Source organism: Tachyglossus aculeatus, chromosome 3, assembly GCF_015852505.1.
Source record: "Tachyglossus aculeatus isolate mTacAcu1 chromosome 3, mTacAcu1.pri, whole genome shotgun sequence".
In the NCBI taxonomy this organism is placed as follows: domain Eukaryota; kingdom Metazoa; phylum Chordata; class Mammalia; order Monotremata; family Tachyglossidae; genus Tachyglossus; species Tachyglossus aculeatus.
In genome coordinates this window covers 77908106-77926089 of record NC_052068.1, presented here as the reverse complement: position 1 = coordinate 77926089, position 17984 = coordinate 77908106, and the positions used below count along the sequence as shown (strand labels likewise).

Sequence of the window (17984 nt, the reverse complement as noted above, 5' to 3'; positions counted from 1 at the left end):
GGCACATAGTAAGCACTTAACAAATACCAGCATCATTATTATTATTATTATTACTGTAGGCAAAAATTGTGTCTACCAACTATATTGTATTGTACTCTCCCAAGTGCTTAGCAGAGTGCTCTATACACAGAAGTTTTCAATAAGTATCATTGATTATACTTTTTCCCCTTCGCCTGACTCTCTTACTCTGCCCTAAACCCCATCAGTGCTGATGTATCTTTTGAGGTGTCTTGAATGCTAAGCCATCTGGGAAATACAGGGTTGAAATCATTCCTTATCATACTGCTTGGGCTAGACTAGAAGATGGAGTTGAGCTTCACGAAATTAAAGCAGCACAGCAGCCAGAGACAGGGGGAATTTTCCCATGACTGGTACTGATCAATCAATGGTATTTATTGAGCATTTATTGTGTGCAGAGCACACTAAGCATTTGGTGAGAAGTAATAATAATTGTTGTATTTGTTAAGCACTCTATGTGCCAACCACCATTCTAAGCAATGGGCTTGGCTTCACTGACACTGTCCTCTCCTGGTTCTCCTACTATTTCTCTGGCCAAGCATTCTCAATCTCTTTCACAGGCTCCTAGTCTGCCTCCCACTCCCTAATTGTGGAGTCCCTCAAGGCTTAGTTATGAGTCATATTATTTTTTCACCTACACCCACTCCCTCGGAGAACTTGAATAGCTTCAACTACCATTTCACAACATCACTAAAATCCACCCTTTCCTCTCCATTCAAGCTGCTCCCATGTTAATCCAAGCATTTATTTTTATTCTGCTTTCTTTACTGCATCAGCCTCATTTCTGACCTCCCTGACTCCTGTCTCTCTCCACTCCAGTCCATACTTCACTCTGCTGCCTGGATGATTTTTAATACGAAACCATTCAGTCCATGTTTCTCCACTCCTCGGGAATCACTGATGCTTGCCAATCCATCTCCACATGAAACAGAGACTCCTTACCGCTGGCTGTAATACACTCAATCACTTTACCCCTTCCTACTTTACCTCCCTGGTATCCTACTACAAGCCAGTCCACACATTTCATTCCTCCAGTGCCAACCTATTTTCACTGTAGTTCAATCTGATCTCTCTACCAAGCTCTCACTCACAACCTGCCTTTGTCCTAGAACTCCCCTCTTCTTCATATCTGACAGATGATCACTCTCCCCACCTTCAAAGACTTCTTAAAAGCACATCTCCTCCAAGATGACTTCCCTGTCTAAGCCCTCATTCCATCTTTCCCCACTCCCTTCTCTGTCATCCTTGCACTTGGATTTGCACCCTTAATTCATCCCTCCCTCAGTATCACAGCACTTAAATACATATCTGTAATTTATATATTTATATTGATATCCGTATCCCCTTCTAAACTGTATGCTCTTAATGGACAAGGAACATATCTACCAAAACTGATATACTCTCTCAAGTGTTTAGCACAGTGCTCTGTACTCAGTAGGTGTTCGATATTGATGATTGCTCAATCAGTTGGTAGTTATAATAATAATGGCATTTATTAAGCACTTACTATGTACAAAGCACTGTTCTAAGTTCTGAGGAGGTTACAAGATGATCAGGTTGTCCCACGGGAGGCTCACAGTCTTCATCCCCGTTTTCCAGATGAGGTAACTGAGGCACAGATAAGTTAAGTGGCTTGCCCAAAGTCACACAGCTGACAAGTGGCGGAGCCAGGATTTGAACCCACAACCTCCGACTCCAAAGCCTGTGCTCTTTCCACAGAGCCATGCAGCTTTACAGGATAACCAAGTCCCACATGGACTCACAGTCTAAGTAGGGGTGAGAACAGGGAATGAATCACCATTTTCAGATGAGGGAACTGAGGCTCAGAGAAGTTAAGTGGCTTGCCCAGAATCACACAGCAGGTAAATGGCAGAGCTTGGAGTAGAACCCAAGTCCTCTCCCAACCCGGTCCAAGCTCTTTCCAGGAGGTCATCTTCTCTACAATAAAATACAATAAAGTGGGTAGACATGATCCCTACTCTCAAGAATCTTACCATCTAATGGTTATTGAGTGAGTGTGTTTTGCCCTTAACCCCAAATACATAAAGCCAACTACTGTTGTGGAGCTGCAAGTACCCACCACTACCTCCAGCCAAGGTTGGCATTGGCTTGTGTCTGCAGAGTCAGTTAATTCTTCATTTAATTTAGCCAAGCCCTACTGCTATTTTTCCCCTCTCAGGGTTGCACCTGGAGAGTTTCCAGCACTCTACCAGTCCTGGCTACAAGAGGGAGAATCAAGCAGAGGCCTAACCATTCCATTCCTATCTTGGCCAGTGGCTAGGGAGTGGAAGGCAATCTGCTACAAGTCAAAACTCACCTGTGCTGGGCAGCAGCAGCATGGGAGAGAGTTGAGCGCTGAGACTCAAGTTTACTGCAAGGAAGGGGCAATGGTAAACAACTTCTGTAGTTTTAGCAAGAAAACTCTATGGATACACTACCAGAACGATTGCAGATGGAAAGCAGGGCGTTCTGGGGGAGCTGTGGTGTCACTATGGGTCAGAAATGACTCGACAGCATAGAACAAGACAAGACCTCTATGTTTAACCTGCTCTACATGGTTCCAAGCTTACCTGGTGCTAGGCATCTTGTGTTGTCATGTTTATATGCCCTTACCTGATAACATGTTTCTTCTCAGGGTTGCCTATGGGTCTATACCCTAAGCCTTTAGTGATCTGGGATTCGATGTCTGTAGTTAAGATTTTGAACAATCCCTAGCATAATGTCAGATATGCAATTTGTCCTCAGTAATTATGTGTTGATTCAATGCCAGCTAAGTTTGGCTTCAATTGCCCACTTCGTACAAAGCTCCACATTAACAGGACCACCAAAAACTGTTAATGATGACAAACCTTCAATACTGCATATGGAATATGGTTCTAGGGGTGTAGGGTATGTTTCAGTGTCATTTAGGTTTCCTGTGGAGTCTCACAATGCCTGTCAATAATAAAATAATAATAATGATAGTATTTGTTAAGCACTTACTATGTGCCAGGCACTGTACTAAGTGCTGGAGTGGATACAAGCAAATCGAGTTAGACACAGTCCCTGAACCATGTGGGGCTCACAGTTTCAATCCCTATTTTACAGATGAGGTAACTGAGGCCCAGAAAAGTAAAGTGACTTGCCCAAGGTCTCACAGCAAACAAGTGGCCATGCCAGAATTAGAACCCATGACCTTCTGACTCCCAGGCCTGTGCTCTATCACTACACCATGCTGCTTGCCTAGATATCATCCCTTTTTATAGTATTGTTCATTCATTCATTCAATCATATTTATTGAGCACTTACTGTGTGTATAGCACCATACTAAGCACTTGGAAAGTCCAATTCAGGAACAAATAGAGACAATCCCTACCCAACAATGGGCTCACAGTCTAGAAGAAGGAAGACAGACATCACTACACAATCTAGAAGTCACCCCTTTGCTTGGCAGTGCATTTCATGCAGATGGGCTTACTCCTTAGCCTTGATTTTATTGAAAACAGCAAGGTCTAGAGTAAGGGCCTGAAAGCTAAGGCTCTAAAGCCATATCAGGCTCTTTCCAGAGCTAAATATAACTCGAGCAGGGCTTCTGGCTAAGGGAGGTGGCCAAGCTCACCAAATCCCTCCTCCTCAAACACCCTATAACACTCAATGTCACTAAGACACACAGTGCCAGAGCAGCAGCAGCAGATTTGCTGCTGGGGGTGGGTGGTGGAGGGAGGGCAAGAGGAGTCATCATCATCATCATCAATCATATTTATTGAGTGCTTACTGTGTGCAGAACACTGTACTAAGCGCTTGGGAAGTACAAGTTGGCAACATATAGAGACAGTCCCTACCCAACAGTGGGCTCACAGTCTAAAAGGGGGAGACAGAGAACAAAACCAAACATACTAACAAAATAAAATAAATAGAATAGATATGTACAAGTAAAATAAATAAATAAATAAATAGAGTAACATATATGTACAAACATATATACATATATAGGTGCTGTGGGGAAGGGAAGGAGGTAAGATGTGGGGGATGGAGAGGGGGACGAGGGGGAGAGGAAGGAAGGGGCTCAGTCTGGGAAGGCCTCCTGGAGTAGGTGAGCTCTCAGTAGGGCTTTGAAGGGAGGAAGAGAGCTAGCTTGGCAGATGGGTAGAGGGAGGGCATTCCAGGCCCGGGGGATGACATGGGCCGGGGGTCGATGGCGGTACAGGCGAGAACGAGGTACGGTGAGGAGATTACTGGCAGAGGAGCGGAGAGTGCGGGGTGGGCTGTAGAAGGAGAGAAGGAAGGTGAGGTAGGAGGGGGCGAGGTGATGGACAGCCTTGAAGCCCAGGGTGAGGAGTTTCTGCCTGATGAGCAAATTGATTGGTAGCCACTGGAGATTTTTGAGGAAGTAAAGAGTAGCCCCGCTGAGCAGAGCAGGTGGAAGGAAGCAGATCTGGGCAACTGGAAGGGGCACCACCAGTTTTGGCTCATTTGAACAGTGCTTGCCCATTTCCACCACTGCCCCCACCCTCCGACCCCAACACTCCCAACTCCACCCCTGCTAGCAGCAGCAGCTATTGATATAAAGCAGCCACACTGTAGTGCTGTTGTAAATTGCACCAGGCTCTTATCAGGTCATGTGACAGTCATAAATTGTATGGCTCTTTGAAACCTGAATAGTTGGTACACGTTTTGCTTACCTTCTGGAACAATGAAGTTTCCAGCCCCTTACCGCATGGAAAGAGCATGGACATGGGTTAAGATACCTGGTTCTAGGCTCAATTTTGCCATTAGTCTGTTACGTGATCTTTGGGTAGTTACATGATCTCTTTTAGCATCAGTTTCCTCATCTATAAATTAGGGATGATACCTGCTGTCCCTATGGGACAGAGATGGTACCTGATGATGATGATGATGGCATTTGTTAAGCGCTTACTATGTGCAAAGCACTGTTCTAAGCGTTGGGGAGCTTAGAAGGTGATCAGATTGTCCCACATGGGGCTCACAGTCTTCATCCCCATTTTACAGATAAGGGAACTGAGGCACAGAGAAGTTAAGTGACTTGCCCAAAGTCACACAGCTGACAATTGGTGGAGCTGGGATTTGAACCTATGACCTCTGACTCCCAAGCCCAGGCTCTTTCCTTTGAGCCATGCTGCTTCTCTAAGGGCACGGGCTTTGGAGTCAGAGATCAGGGGTCCAAATCCTGGCTCTGCCAATTGTCAGCTGTGTGACTTTGGGCAAGCCACTTCACTTCTCTGTGCCTCAGTTACCTCATCTATAGAATGGGGATTAAGACTGTGAGCCCCCTGTGGGACAACCTGATCACCTTGTAACCACCCCATTGCTTAGAACTGTGCTTTGCACATAGTAAGCGCTTTATAAATGCCATCATTATTATTCTAGCTACTTCAGTGCTTATCAAAGTGCTTGGCACAGAGTATGCCTTCAATAAATACCACAGCTCACTAAAACCATAATGTTGGGAGTTAAAGGGCTATAAGCACACTGAGAATCCAAGAGGCAAACAAGTAGGATGTGGGATATCCATTTTGTTCTTGCTGGTAAGTAATATCCATCTTCTTTCACTCCCTGTTTCCTTATTTATTCTGCCAAAACTTGGCTGTTCTATGGGAACTGAGTTTGTAACAAAATACGACCACACAACCATAAAAAAATATATTTGTTATTAAGCAATACATAATATTCAAATGTTTTATAATGATCACATTCATAACTTCTGAATATCAGCTCTAGAGTTTTATATGCAAATTACAAACAAGGAGAAATATAACAAAGCTTGTGCATCACTTGGCAAATAAAAACAGATGCTTTATGCAAGTACAACCCCTGGGGACTTTCATTTGACAACTTTGCAAATCATGGAGGAGTAGGACACCACTTGTAAGATTTTTTTTCCAAATTTAGGACTTTCGTGGTTGCATATAACTTTTTCCTAAGAAGCGGTTTTACTTGATTGGAAAGTAAAACCTAGAGACAATATAAATATTATACTGATCTTTATCAATGCCATCATCCAATGTTTTTTAAAACTGGAAATTTTTGTTTTCTCATTATGAAACATTCCTGCTGATGGATTCATTACATTATTCTTTACTGCCCATGTTAATAAAATGACTAATCTTTTCAGACTTAGTAATATTCCTTTACAGTAAAATTAGCTATGTGATAGAATAGCATTTCAGCAAGATTATGTCAGTCCTAGGGACTTTTCATATTCTATTTCCCTTTAAGGAAGATGTCTTTGAACTTAAGTCTAAATTCAAGCACTTTGAATCTGGATTATGTGAGTATAGAGTACTTGACATCTAGATTATCTCCACTGCTTCAGTAAGTTGATTGTAAAGGTTTTTATTCTTTCAATTTCTTACCTTAAAATAGACAGTGTGATTTAGTGAAAGTACACCATTCAGACCAAAGCAATTTTAAACAGGGTTTAGGGCACCATTAATGTTTTTACATATACAGAAGCTTGATTTCAAGCTAGAACATGGTTTGGAGGTTAAGCAAATGACCTATTCTGTATCACATGGCCTCTTAAAAAAATCTAATTTGGGTGTTTAACATTGCGCATTTAGCATCCAGGCCTGTAACCTGTGTTTTAGCAGGCTTTGCAATAACAATTCTGCATAGTATAATAACCTGAACCGGCAGGTTGAGATTCCCACTCCCCACCACCCCAAAATAAGGAGAACTGAGTTTTTCTACAGTTGTCCACACAACATTAGCTAAAGAAGACTCAGTTAAGTTTATATTCTTTGAATATATTAACCTTTTCTTTACCCATTATGGGATAACAGAAAAGAATACATTTCCAATAGCACATGATTTGTAGATATGAGAAAAGCAATGCCATTCCTTATTTTGGGGAAATCAAAGGCAGATCTAATACTTTTTCAAATAGTTTGTGCATAGTTTGCTTCTGCATTCATCCATCCACACCCTTTAAATACCACGCTCCACAACAAGCAAAACATTAAATATATTCCCCAAGGAAATCAGCAGCTGCTTTGTCTGAAAGCAAGAGTTGGCAGGTTGTGCAGTCATGAATCAACGAGGCCTAGGGAGTATGGGAGAGTCACTGGAAGGGAGACAGGTTTTGGGAATTCCATTAAGGCCAATTAAGAAATTCTGTCCAAGTAACTTATTCAAAAATAATATTCTTTTCTTCCTGAGCTCTGTAAAAAAAGTCTGGTTTGGAGCTATCCCTGGGTAAGAAGCCCTGGGTTAAGACCTGTATAGAGAACCTGTTTGGAGAAGCAGCTTTGCTTGAGCATGGGACTGGGGGTAAGAAGGACCTGGGTTTTAATTCTGGCTCCGCCACTTGTCTGCTGTTGATGATGGACTCTGATTGTCATATTTCTTTTTGCAAGGGATGGAGAGGTGTTGTTTTAATTGTTTTAAAACTCTCCCATAATCAGTTCATTGGTGGTATTTATTGAGCACCTCCTAATATGGTAGGTGCCTGGGAGACTTCAATCAAAGTATACATTTCCTGCCCTCAAAGGTGCTACACTCTAATGGGAAATGGTAGCTTTTCCTTTTACATGACTAAGTTGGTGAATATCAAAAATTACACATTAATACAAATGTCAAGGTCAAATGACTACCAGCCATAAAGATGCCGGCCACTGAGGGCTCTACAAATTCCTCTTTAGACTGAACTCCTTCTTATGGTCAGAGAACATTTCTACTAACTCTGTACTTTCCCAAGTGTTTAGAACAGTGCTCTGCACATGGTACGTACTCAATAAATGCACTTGATTGAACAGATGCAAGTGAATGCGTGGAGTGGAGTAAGGCACGTAACCATTTGCAGTAGTGGGAATGACAAGTAGTATGGTGAAAGATTAGGGTGCAGCCTCACATTAACAAGGGAATCAAGTTGACAGGCAAAGTCTTAATAATTAATGATAATTATGGTATTTGTTAAGCACTTACTATGTGCCAGGCACTGCACTAAGCACTGGGGTGGATACAAGCAAATCGGGATGGGTACATTTCCTGTCCCATTTGGGGGTCACACTCTAAATCCCCATTTTGCTGATTGAGGTAACTGAGGCACAGAGAAGTGAAGTGACTTGCCCAAGGTCACACAGCAGGGGTGGAGCCAGGCTTAGAACCCATGACCTTCTGATTCCCAGGCCTGGGCTCTATCCTCTATGCCATGCTGCTTCTCTTGCGCTGACTGAAACAAAGAAAGAAGCAGAAAGGATATTCAGAAAGGTGGAATGGCAGAGTAGGTCCAAGGGTGCCTGAATGAATTCACTCCTGACATCCCTCACAGGCTCCTGCTGTGGATGCTATGGGATTGTTCCCAGGACTGTACCATTCGGAACCACCTCTTTTCCGTCAATACCATGACGGCTGAAAAAGGAACAAGAATCAAAGAAAGGTGACACCTTCCCGGGGTAGAAGCTGTAGCCCAAACCTGACAACTAAAGGGGAGAGAACTCTTTACAGAGGCAGCTTACACTCAGCTCGCTGACCAAAAAAAGACATCTCCCTGCTGATTTTTCTCCCATTTATGCAGACAAGAGGAGAGCTTTCAGAAGTGCTAATTTGCAGAGGTAACTGATTCAGTTTGCTGATAAGGAAATCTTCCTGTTCATTGGCTTTGGCCAGTTTCTAGACCTACTTTCCTCAGATCAATAACTCCTTGGCCAAAGAACCCAATGAGTGTCCTTCTTCTAGAGCAGAACCATGCTTCTTCAAGAGTCACAGTTACTCTCCAATGACTGAATGATGAACAAGATGCAGTTATCGAAGGAGATGTACAAACATCTGACCATGACTCAAAAATCCTTTTGTAAAACATAACCATTTTAGGTGAATTTCAATATAACTGCCATGAATGTGTGCATATGCCCATCATTTGGGGCTCAAAGTTGATGCTACTGTTGGTGAACTTTTAGCAGCATTTATAGTTGTACTGATAAGTTCAATGGATACCTAATAATCTATACCCTGTGCATGTAGAGGAGATCTCCTACGCTGCATTATTTCTACCCATAATGCCTGGTGGCATTTCTGTTTATGCCTCTTCACATCCCATTTTCTTGCAGCTCATTTAAGAGTCCTCTATTTCTAAATGTGTGTTTCCTGCTGTCTCCCAGCTGTGTCAACCTCTGATGTTTTTATTCATCTTTAAAATGCTTATTTCCTCATTTATAGGCACTTCACTTCAGCTCACCACCCGACAATTGTATGGGGGTCTTGATGCTGTCCATTCTCCTCACACATCTGGCCCAATGAGAGGGTGATATGTTGAGCACTGCTTCGATGCCAGTGGACCACTTTGCATTTTAGTACCTTACAGTAGTTCTTCCTGTCTCACCATTTGATGCTGATTCCTGACCACAGTTACTGCTGTCTCCTAAACTGCATCATGTTCAGAAGTAAATATGGTTTGCAATGCGTTCCCTTTTCTTACATTACCCAGATTCTCACTCCCCATCATCCCAAAAGCCCAGACTTTTTTCTCCCCCTTCAGTGAAGGGACCTGACTTTTACTCTGACACTCTAGCATAATATTTTTGAGAAAATTCTTTTTGAGGGAATCATTTTGGCATTTTCCTGGATGTCTCCTAGCTTTTTTCTCTTAATGACTTTTGACATTCACCTTGGCTCTAACATAACAGGTCACATCTCTAAGGATTTAATGTATTTCTTTTGAGACAGTCAACTGAAGTTTCCATACATAGAAATCTGGTTGGCTCAAGCTGGGAGACACCCAAGGTAGCTGATTCCCTCTCCACTGCATTTAGTGCACGGCTCTGAAAACACAGCATTTAGGGAGAAGGGAAAGAGGACAAAGCACGAACAAAATGGAGAAAATAAACATCTATTTTTTTCATCCTATTACCAGTGCACTTTTTTACAATGTTCAATTTTAGAATGGAAACCTTTCCCCAACCCCCGCCCCCTCTTTTAAAGTAAGTTCCTAGGCCTCGCTATGGATAGAAGTCTTTGTGTGCGCTTGAGTCTTTTGTGGCAGCACTTTTCTGGTAATCCTCTCCAGAGCCAAAGTCTATAGTTTCAGGATAGTTGGAAAATTCCTGGGGCAATGGGAACTCCTCTGCTGATGAGTGAGTCCTGTGTCCAAACACCTTCTCCTGCAGCTCGGCGATGTCATTTCTGATGTCAGCCATCATCAGCAGCAGGAAGTCAAAGGAGCCTGGGGGACCCTGCAGATGTCAGCAAGAGTCAGTGCCAGAAAAAAGCGGCCTTAACCCCAGCGGACGGCTCAGGAAAATGCACTGTAGCTCAGTAGCTGTTAACTTGATGGGGGAAAATATGCTGAAATTAGCTAAGGGAACTGAAATTCTGTGGATAACAGCTTTAGCAGGGGCTTCCCCAAGTCACTGTAGCCTTTGGTAACTTAATGAGGCAGGTAGGAATGGGGTCTCCATGTATGAGAAGCACCTTGGCCTAGCAGAAAGAGCATGGGCCTGAGAGTTAGAAGGACCCGGGTTCTAATCCCGGCTCTGCTACTTGCTTGCTGTGTGACCTTGGGCAAGTCACTTAACTCCTCTAAATCTCAGTTTTCTCACTGTAAAATGGGGATTTAATACCATTTCTCCCTCCTACTTAGACTTTAGGCCCCATGGGGGACAGTGACTGTGTCTGACCTAATTAATCTGAACCTACCCCAGCGCTTAAGAACAGTTTTTGACATATAGTAAGCACTTAACAAATACCATAAAAACAAAAGCAAAAAAACCCCAAACAGGTACACTTCATTTCACTGTAGACTTGTCCTCTAGACTGTAAGCTTGTTGTGGGCAGGGAATGTGTCTACCAACTCTGTTGTACTGTCCCAAATGTTTAGCACAGTACTCTGCACACAGTAGGTGCTCAATAAATACCACTGATGGATTGTTCCATTTCCCAAGAAAGTCTTATTATAAACGAATCATTTAATCTCTATCTCTGCCAAGGAGAAGAGAGAGAGGGGAAAGCCAAATTACACCAGGTATCCTGTATTCTCATATCTGAAATCTGGCATCCCCAATTAAGAGTGGAATAAATTTGTTTTTAGCAGGGGCTTGGAGAGGTAGCTGATAAAATTAACTGGAAAGAGATTTCATAGGGATCAAAGTATTGAATAGTGCTACTGATAGTAAACACAGTATTAAAACAATTGCTAATAATTTACAACTTTAATCATTTAAATTGAAAGTGTGACTTTTTTGTAGCCAGGAAAAAGTTAAATTGTGAAATCCACAAGAGAACTGAGCTATTTTGGGAAAAAATGGGAAATCTCTGAAGGAATTCTCTTTGGAAAAGAAAATAGAAAATGGGTGACTTGCAAAGACTTTCAGTTTGAGACCTTCTTCCTCATATAGCTGACACAATCAGAAAATGGGGGGGGGGGGGGCATTGGTCTCTAATGTAAATGCAATATTAATCATATCATCACTTATTGAATCACCAGTGCAGCTGAAAGCAAGTTAAATAGGATGATCCTTGTCCTTTAGGAGTTAACTATTTCCAACAGAGAACATGGACTTAGTTCTGTTTAACATTTGCACAGCCGATTTTGGTTTAATTCTTTTCTGTCATTTCCCCCATCAATACGGAGAAGGGTGGCCTAGTGGAAAAAACATGGGTGGGTGAGTCGGAGGGCCTGGGCTCTAATCCTGGCCCCGCCACCTGTCTGCTGTGTGACCTTGGGCACGTCACTTAACTTCTCTGTGCCTCAGCTACCTCATCTGTAAAATGGGGGTTAAGACTGTGAGCCCCATGTGGGACATGGACTGTGTTCCACTTATTAGCTGGTATCTACCCCAGTGCTTAATTCAGTGCTTGGCATGTAGCAAGCACTTAACAAATACCATTAAAATAAAAAAAAAATGAAACAAACAAAAAACAAATCCTATCTCTGCTATTTGCCTGACATATGACCTTGGGCAAATCAGAACTTGTGCCTCAGTTTTCTCATCTGTAAAATGGGGATTAACTAATTGTTCTCTCCTACTTAAACCAAGAGCCTCTTGTGGGACAAGGACTGTCCCCAATCTGAATATCTTTTACCTACCCCAGAACTTAATACAGTGCTTGTCACATAGTAAGTGCTTAACAAATTTATTATGATCATTATCAGCTGTGTTACATACTAAGATCAAAGACACTAGATAATTTTCTTAAAAAAGATCTAGCTCAGGAACTCATGCATTTGGGTGCTTAATGAATTCCAGTCAGTGAATGTCTGAAAACAGAAACATCAGAGCTAATTGTCTTATTTAGAGTTTGACTTAATCTTATTTATTGAGCACTTACTGTGTGAGGAGCACTGTACTAAATGCTTGGAAGAGTACAGTATAACAGTGTTGGTAGACATGTTCCCTATCAACAAAGAGCTTACAGGCTGGAAGACTTCAACATGTTTTGGAAGAGCTTCAACTCTATCAGTTTTCTGGGAGATTCATAGATAGGAACCTGGTGTGTCTCTTGCAGAGGTCAATCCATTTAGTGAATAGCCACAGTTTAAGGGAAAATGCTGCATTGCTTTCAGTATATCTTTTCAGGGCCACAAATCTCTATTCAGAATAATGGGGTTCTGAGTCCTTCTGGATTATTAGAGAGCATGGATCTGAGAGTCAGAAAATCTAGGTTGTTAATCCCATCTTTAACAGTGACCTGCTGTGGGGCCTTGGGCAAGTTATTTAACTTCTGTTCCTCCATACTTGCCTCTTCCTACTTCACAGGGCTTTTGTGAGGATAAAGTGAGAATGGATGAGAGAGAACTTTGGAAAAAAGCACTCGACAAAATTTAAGGCATTATTAGAGGGCCGCTGTAAACTTTTTACACTGTATTCTACTGTTTAAACAGAGTTGCTAATCAGTCAGTGATATTTATTGAGAGCTTACTGTGTGCAGAGCACTGTACTAAATTCTTGGAAGAGTATTGTACAACAGAGTTGGTAGACATGTTTCCTGCCCACAAGGAGTTTTCAATCTAGAGGGGGAGAAAGATATTAAAATAAAGTATGGATATGTAATAAGTGTTGTGGGGCTGAGGGTGAGTTGAACATCAATTGCTTTAAAGGTACAAGTCCAAGTGCACAGGTGACACAGAAGGGAGAAGGGCAAATGAGGGCTCAGTCGAGAAGACCTTTTGGAGGAGATGAGGTTTGAATACGTCTTTGAATGGTGGTGGTCACTTTCCACTTTTGGGAAAGTGGTGGTCTGTCATAAAAGAAGTGCAGGGAGTTCCAGTACAGAGGGAGGAGGCGAGCAAGGTGTCAAGGCCAGATAGATGAGACTGAGATGCAGTGAGTAGATTGGTATTACAGGAGAAAAAGTGTGAGGGCTGGGTTGTAGTAGGAAATCAGCGAGGTAAGAGAAGGGGGGATGAGCTGATCGAGGGTTTCAAAGCCAATGATAAGGAGTTTAATGTGGATGGGCAACTACTGCAGGGTCTTGAGCAGTGGGTTTTTTTTTTTTTTTTTAGAAAGGTGATCCAGGCATCAGAGTGAAGTAAGGACTGAGACGGAGAATTTGCTAATACTACTTACAGGAGACCCTTTTGGTCCCGGAGCACCTCTCTCTCCCTAAGGAAAAAAAATCAAAAAGGGGAGTGGGTTGTTATAACATATGGATATTTCTTCAATTTTTATCTTTTTTAAACACTTGTGATTGAAAGCAAATGTAAAACTAGAACCATATCTCAGGAGACCACTTTTTGGTACCCATATGTTTGGGTCAAATGTCTCTTGTTCAGATTTCCCCACAGACCATAGAATTTCAAACCAATTCATACCAAAGAAACTAAGTATTTCCAGGCAGCTCCGTGAACCAACTTGAAAACTTTCTAAAGTTTTTTTTTTTTTAGTGTCAAATTACTCTTCTCAGAGTGAAACTGCTAACCCATTCCTGGAGTCAGCGTATCAAGAAACTCAGAAAGAGCAATCCAAAGGCGATGGTTAAATGAAAAAGTACATCCCGTTATGACTTCCTGAATGATCAGGAAAAAGAAGCCTGTGTCCTTCTGATTCAGGAAGGATTTTTTCAGGATCTCTTCAACCTGGGCAGGAGCCTTCTTTGGCTCATTTTCCTGAAATGTTCCGGGAACCATTAAGCATGTTTGAAGTTTGAAGTTGAATTAGCTCCTAGTAGAAATAAACAATGAGGTGGAAGGGTTCTGGAAAAGAACTAAGAAAAATCACATCTAGCAAGGTAAAAGAAAAGATGTGTGAAACTCACCTTGGAGCCATCCCTTCCTGGAGCCCCTGGAGGACCCTAGAAGACAAAGAACTCCTGTTGAAAAACTTGAAAGGGAGCAGTGGTGAATGGTGTGGTCAGAGGGGAGGGATACTGACCACGGGGCCTCTTCGTCCCTGCTTGATGTGGGACAGATCAGGAGATGGCCCAATGGGTCCCATTGATCCGCGGGGTCCTGGCTGCCCTGGAGGCCCGGGAGAACCAGGAAATCCAGGACTTCCTTTTGGTCCAGGTGATCCTACAATCAAAGCACAGCCATGAATCAAAAAGCCTGACAGATCAGCCAATTATATTTATTGAGCACTTACTGTGTGCAGAGCACTGTACTAAGCACTTGTAACTGTACAATATAACAGAATTGGTAGACAGGTTCCCTGTTCACAATGAACTTACAGGCTAGAGTAGGAGATAATAATAATAATAATTACGGCATTTGTTGAGTGTTTACTATGTGCCAGGCACTGTACTAAGTGTTGGGATGGATACAAGCAAATCAGGTTGAACACAGTCCTTGTCCCACGTGGGGCTCACAGTCTCAATCCCCATTTTACAGATGAGGTAGCTGAGGAACAAAGCAGTGAAGTCACTTGCCCAAGTTCACAGAGCAGACGTGGCAGAGCCAGGATTAGAACCCAAGACCTTCTGACTTCAAGATCCATGCTCTATCCACTATGCCAGACAGCTTAAGCTAATACAGCAGGGTGTCTGAGAGCTTCTTTTCTGGAACACTCCTCTTGCCAACCCCTTTGAGAAGATTCCTCAAAATGCTACTTTACTCTTTTCTTTTATCCATTTACTTCCTGGACAGGATGGAGCAGGTTTCAGGCTAGAATACATCATCTCCATCTCTGTTAGCTGAGAAGACCTCTCGTTCAATTAAAGTGACCAGATATCTCAAGCTCAGCTTGACGATCATGCTTTTTGGGGTTCCATCTCACCTCTCAGAAGGCCCAAAGTGAGACCTATTAGATTCTTATGTGTTTAGGGTGGAAAACCTTCCACTGAAGTGGTGATGGCAGTTGCAGGGCAGTGAGGAAGAGAAGAAAAGAAATGAAGGAGCTTTATTAATCATAATAATAACGACATTTGTTAAGCACTTACTATGTGCCAGACACTGTACTTAGTGCTGGGGTGGATACAAGCAAATTAAGTTGGACACAGTCCCTGTCCCATGTGGGGCTCACAGTCCCAATCCCCATTTTACAGATGAGGTAACTGAGGCCCACAGAAGTGAAGTTACTTGCCCACGGTCACATGGCAGACAAGTGGCAGAGCCGGGAGCCTCTTGAACTACAATCACAGTGTGGCCTAGTGGCTAGAGCATATGGACCTGGGAGTCAAAGGGACCTGGCTTCTAGTCTCAGCTCCACCACTTGTCTGGTATGTGATCATGGCAAGTCACTTCACTTCTCTGTGCCTCAGTTATCTCATCTGCAAAATGGGAATTAAGATGTTAAGCCTCATGAGGGACATGGACTGCATCCAAACTGATTACCTTGTATCTACCCCAGCGCTTGGAACGGTGCCTGGCACATAGTAAGCGCAAAACAAATGCCATAAACAACAACAAAAACCCCACAAATAATAATGATGGTATGCTAAGCACTTACTATGTGCTAAGCTCTGTACTCACTGGTCCTCGATGGGAGTTTTGGGCACATTCCAGAACCTTTTGAACTAGGTGGCAACATAAATCTAGTCCCAGCTCAGCCATTCCCCTGCTATGTGACTTTGGGCAAGTTACTTAACAGCCCCGTAATTCAGTTTCCTTATCTAAATCCCATGTGGGTCAGACTGTGTCCGATCTGATTTTTATTGTATCTGCCCCAGTTCTTAGCACATAGTAATCACTTAATAATGTCACCCTCTCTCCATAGTCCCACTTTCCCTCTCTCTCCATGTTGTCACTCACACTATCCTGCCCTAGTTCTTGTATCCCTTTCTCATCCTCCTCTTTAAATCCTGGTCTCCAGGGGTTGGGAAAAAACAAATTATTATTATTATTATTATTATTATTTATTGATTTATTCCACTTAGGAATCTGATAACTTTATCATGGCATCAGTGCAAAGGACCCTTAGACCAAAGTTCTTTGTTTTTTTTTTTCAATATATAAACTTGTCAGTTCATTTCACAATTCTGGTTCCAATTCTTAATTACTATGCTGCATCTGGGATGAAGGCCATCCCCCAAATTTAATTCAAATTATTTAGTTAAAGCAGCAAGATGTAGTCTGCAGAATTCCCCCTACATTAGGCAGCTGGATATGCAATTAAGGGCAAGAGCTGAACATGTTGGAGAGGATGGGTATTGACATGAATATGCATCAATTTTGCCTCATTGTGATTACCCGAATCTTCATTTGCTGGAGCTTAAAATTAAATCATCTGGATTCATACATGAGATAAGAATACCAGTGTAGCTTACGGAAAAGCCTTAGCATTCCAGCTTCTTGAACAGGCAGTGTGGCCTTCTGGAAAGAGCATGGGCTTGGGAGGGAGAAGACCTGAGTTCTTCTGTGTTATGGTGCACAAGTCACAACCTCTCTGGATATCACTTTCTTCATCTTTAAAATGGGGATAAAGTAGCTGTTCTTCCTCCCTCTTAGACTGTGATCTCTATGGGGGCAGGGACTGTGTCTGATCTGATTATTTTGTATCAACACCAGATGTAATCCCCATGCTTGGCACCTAGCAAATGCTTAATAAATATCTTTATCAAGTCCCAGCCAAAGGAATTGAGGGTAGCATAGAACTAGGCCAGAGCAATTGGAACAAAGACTGAAGAACCAGTAGAAATAAAGGGGAAAGCAGATACAGGGCAAAGAATTAAACAAAGGATAGAGACAAACTATTGATGTAGTGAATGGATAGAAAAAGGCCATTTACAGTACCTCGGACAGCTCAAGTCAGAAACCAGATGGCAGAAATCAAGAGGTGGAAACAAATTTGTGGAGGAGACATTCTAAAATGCACTTTTATCTCCTCAGTTCTATAATCAGCTGATTCTTGTCAGGGTTGGATTATATATGTTGGTATCTCAGAGAAAGCTTCCATCACCACGCCAAAATAAAGCAGAAGAGTTGACAGCATGGTGAAAGAAAGATGGAGAAGTCAATTAGTGAGAAAAGACATGACGTTCACTGATAAATTCTAAGGCTTAAATAAGAGGCTCTGTAGACAGCACCAAAGTACATCATAGGCATATTCACAACAGGATTCAGATGTGAAGAATGGCAGCTGGAAAAAAGTATAATCTAGGGGAGAGATGAAAGTAGAAAGTCAATTTCCCATTTTGGTCAGTGATGCAGATTGAAGACTGGGGCTAAACAATATATCAGTAGTATTTATTGTGTGCTTACTATTGAGTGCTTACTGTGGGAAGAGCACTGTGCTATATGCTTGGGAAAGTACAGTACAGTAGAGTTGGTAGATGTGGTCCGTGCTCACAAGGAGCTTATAGTCTTCAGGACTGCCAAATTTACTGGAAATCCACAGTCTTAGGACCAAAGAAGGAAAGAGAAAGCAGAAGCCATTTAAGGAAGCCCTGAGTGGTGAAGGGCAGCTAGTAATAATAACAAACTTTAATTTTTTGTTTTTTAAAGTGATTTTCTATGTCCTTATCCTACCTCTTTCCCCAGTTAATTTCCTTCAGTGGAATAAATGGGTGAATCTCCTCCATCTAAAGAAGGCTTATTCAACTATTGAAATTTCCCATGTGTATGACACAGTGTTGGCACCCCAGCAATTACTTTTTCT

General features: G+C 42.3%; 1 protein-coding gene and 1 non-coding gene across 2 annotated transcripts in view; one reads left to right on the top strand and one right to left on the bottom strand.

Moving 5' to 3' along the window:
- Positions 1–2187: 2187 nt before the first annotated feature.
- LOC119926166 lies at positions 2188–2325 on the top strand. Its single transcript, XR_005450067.1, has one exon. It is a non-coding gene; the product is annotated as a small nucleolar RNA SNORA7 (small nucleolar RNA).
- Positions 2326–8114: 5789 nt separating this feature from the next.
- CCBE1 (collagen and calcium binding EGF domains 1) overlaps positions 8115–17984 on the bottom strand; it is a 266022-nt gene continuing 256152 nt past the window's right edge. Inside the window, exons 8-11 of the mRNA XM_038744031.1 lie at positions 14325–14464; positions 14209–14244; positions 13521–13556; positions 8115–10187 (exon numbers count right to left, since the gene is read on the bottom strand). Of these exons, the coding sequence (XP_038599959.1) occupies positions 9954–10187; positions 13521–13556; positions 14209–14244; positions 14325–14464 (446 nt within the window). The 3' untranslated portion in view covers positions 8115–9953. The remainder of the gene's footprint in view (positions 10188–13520; positions 13557–14208; positions 14245–14324; positions 14465–17984) is intronic.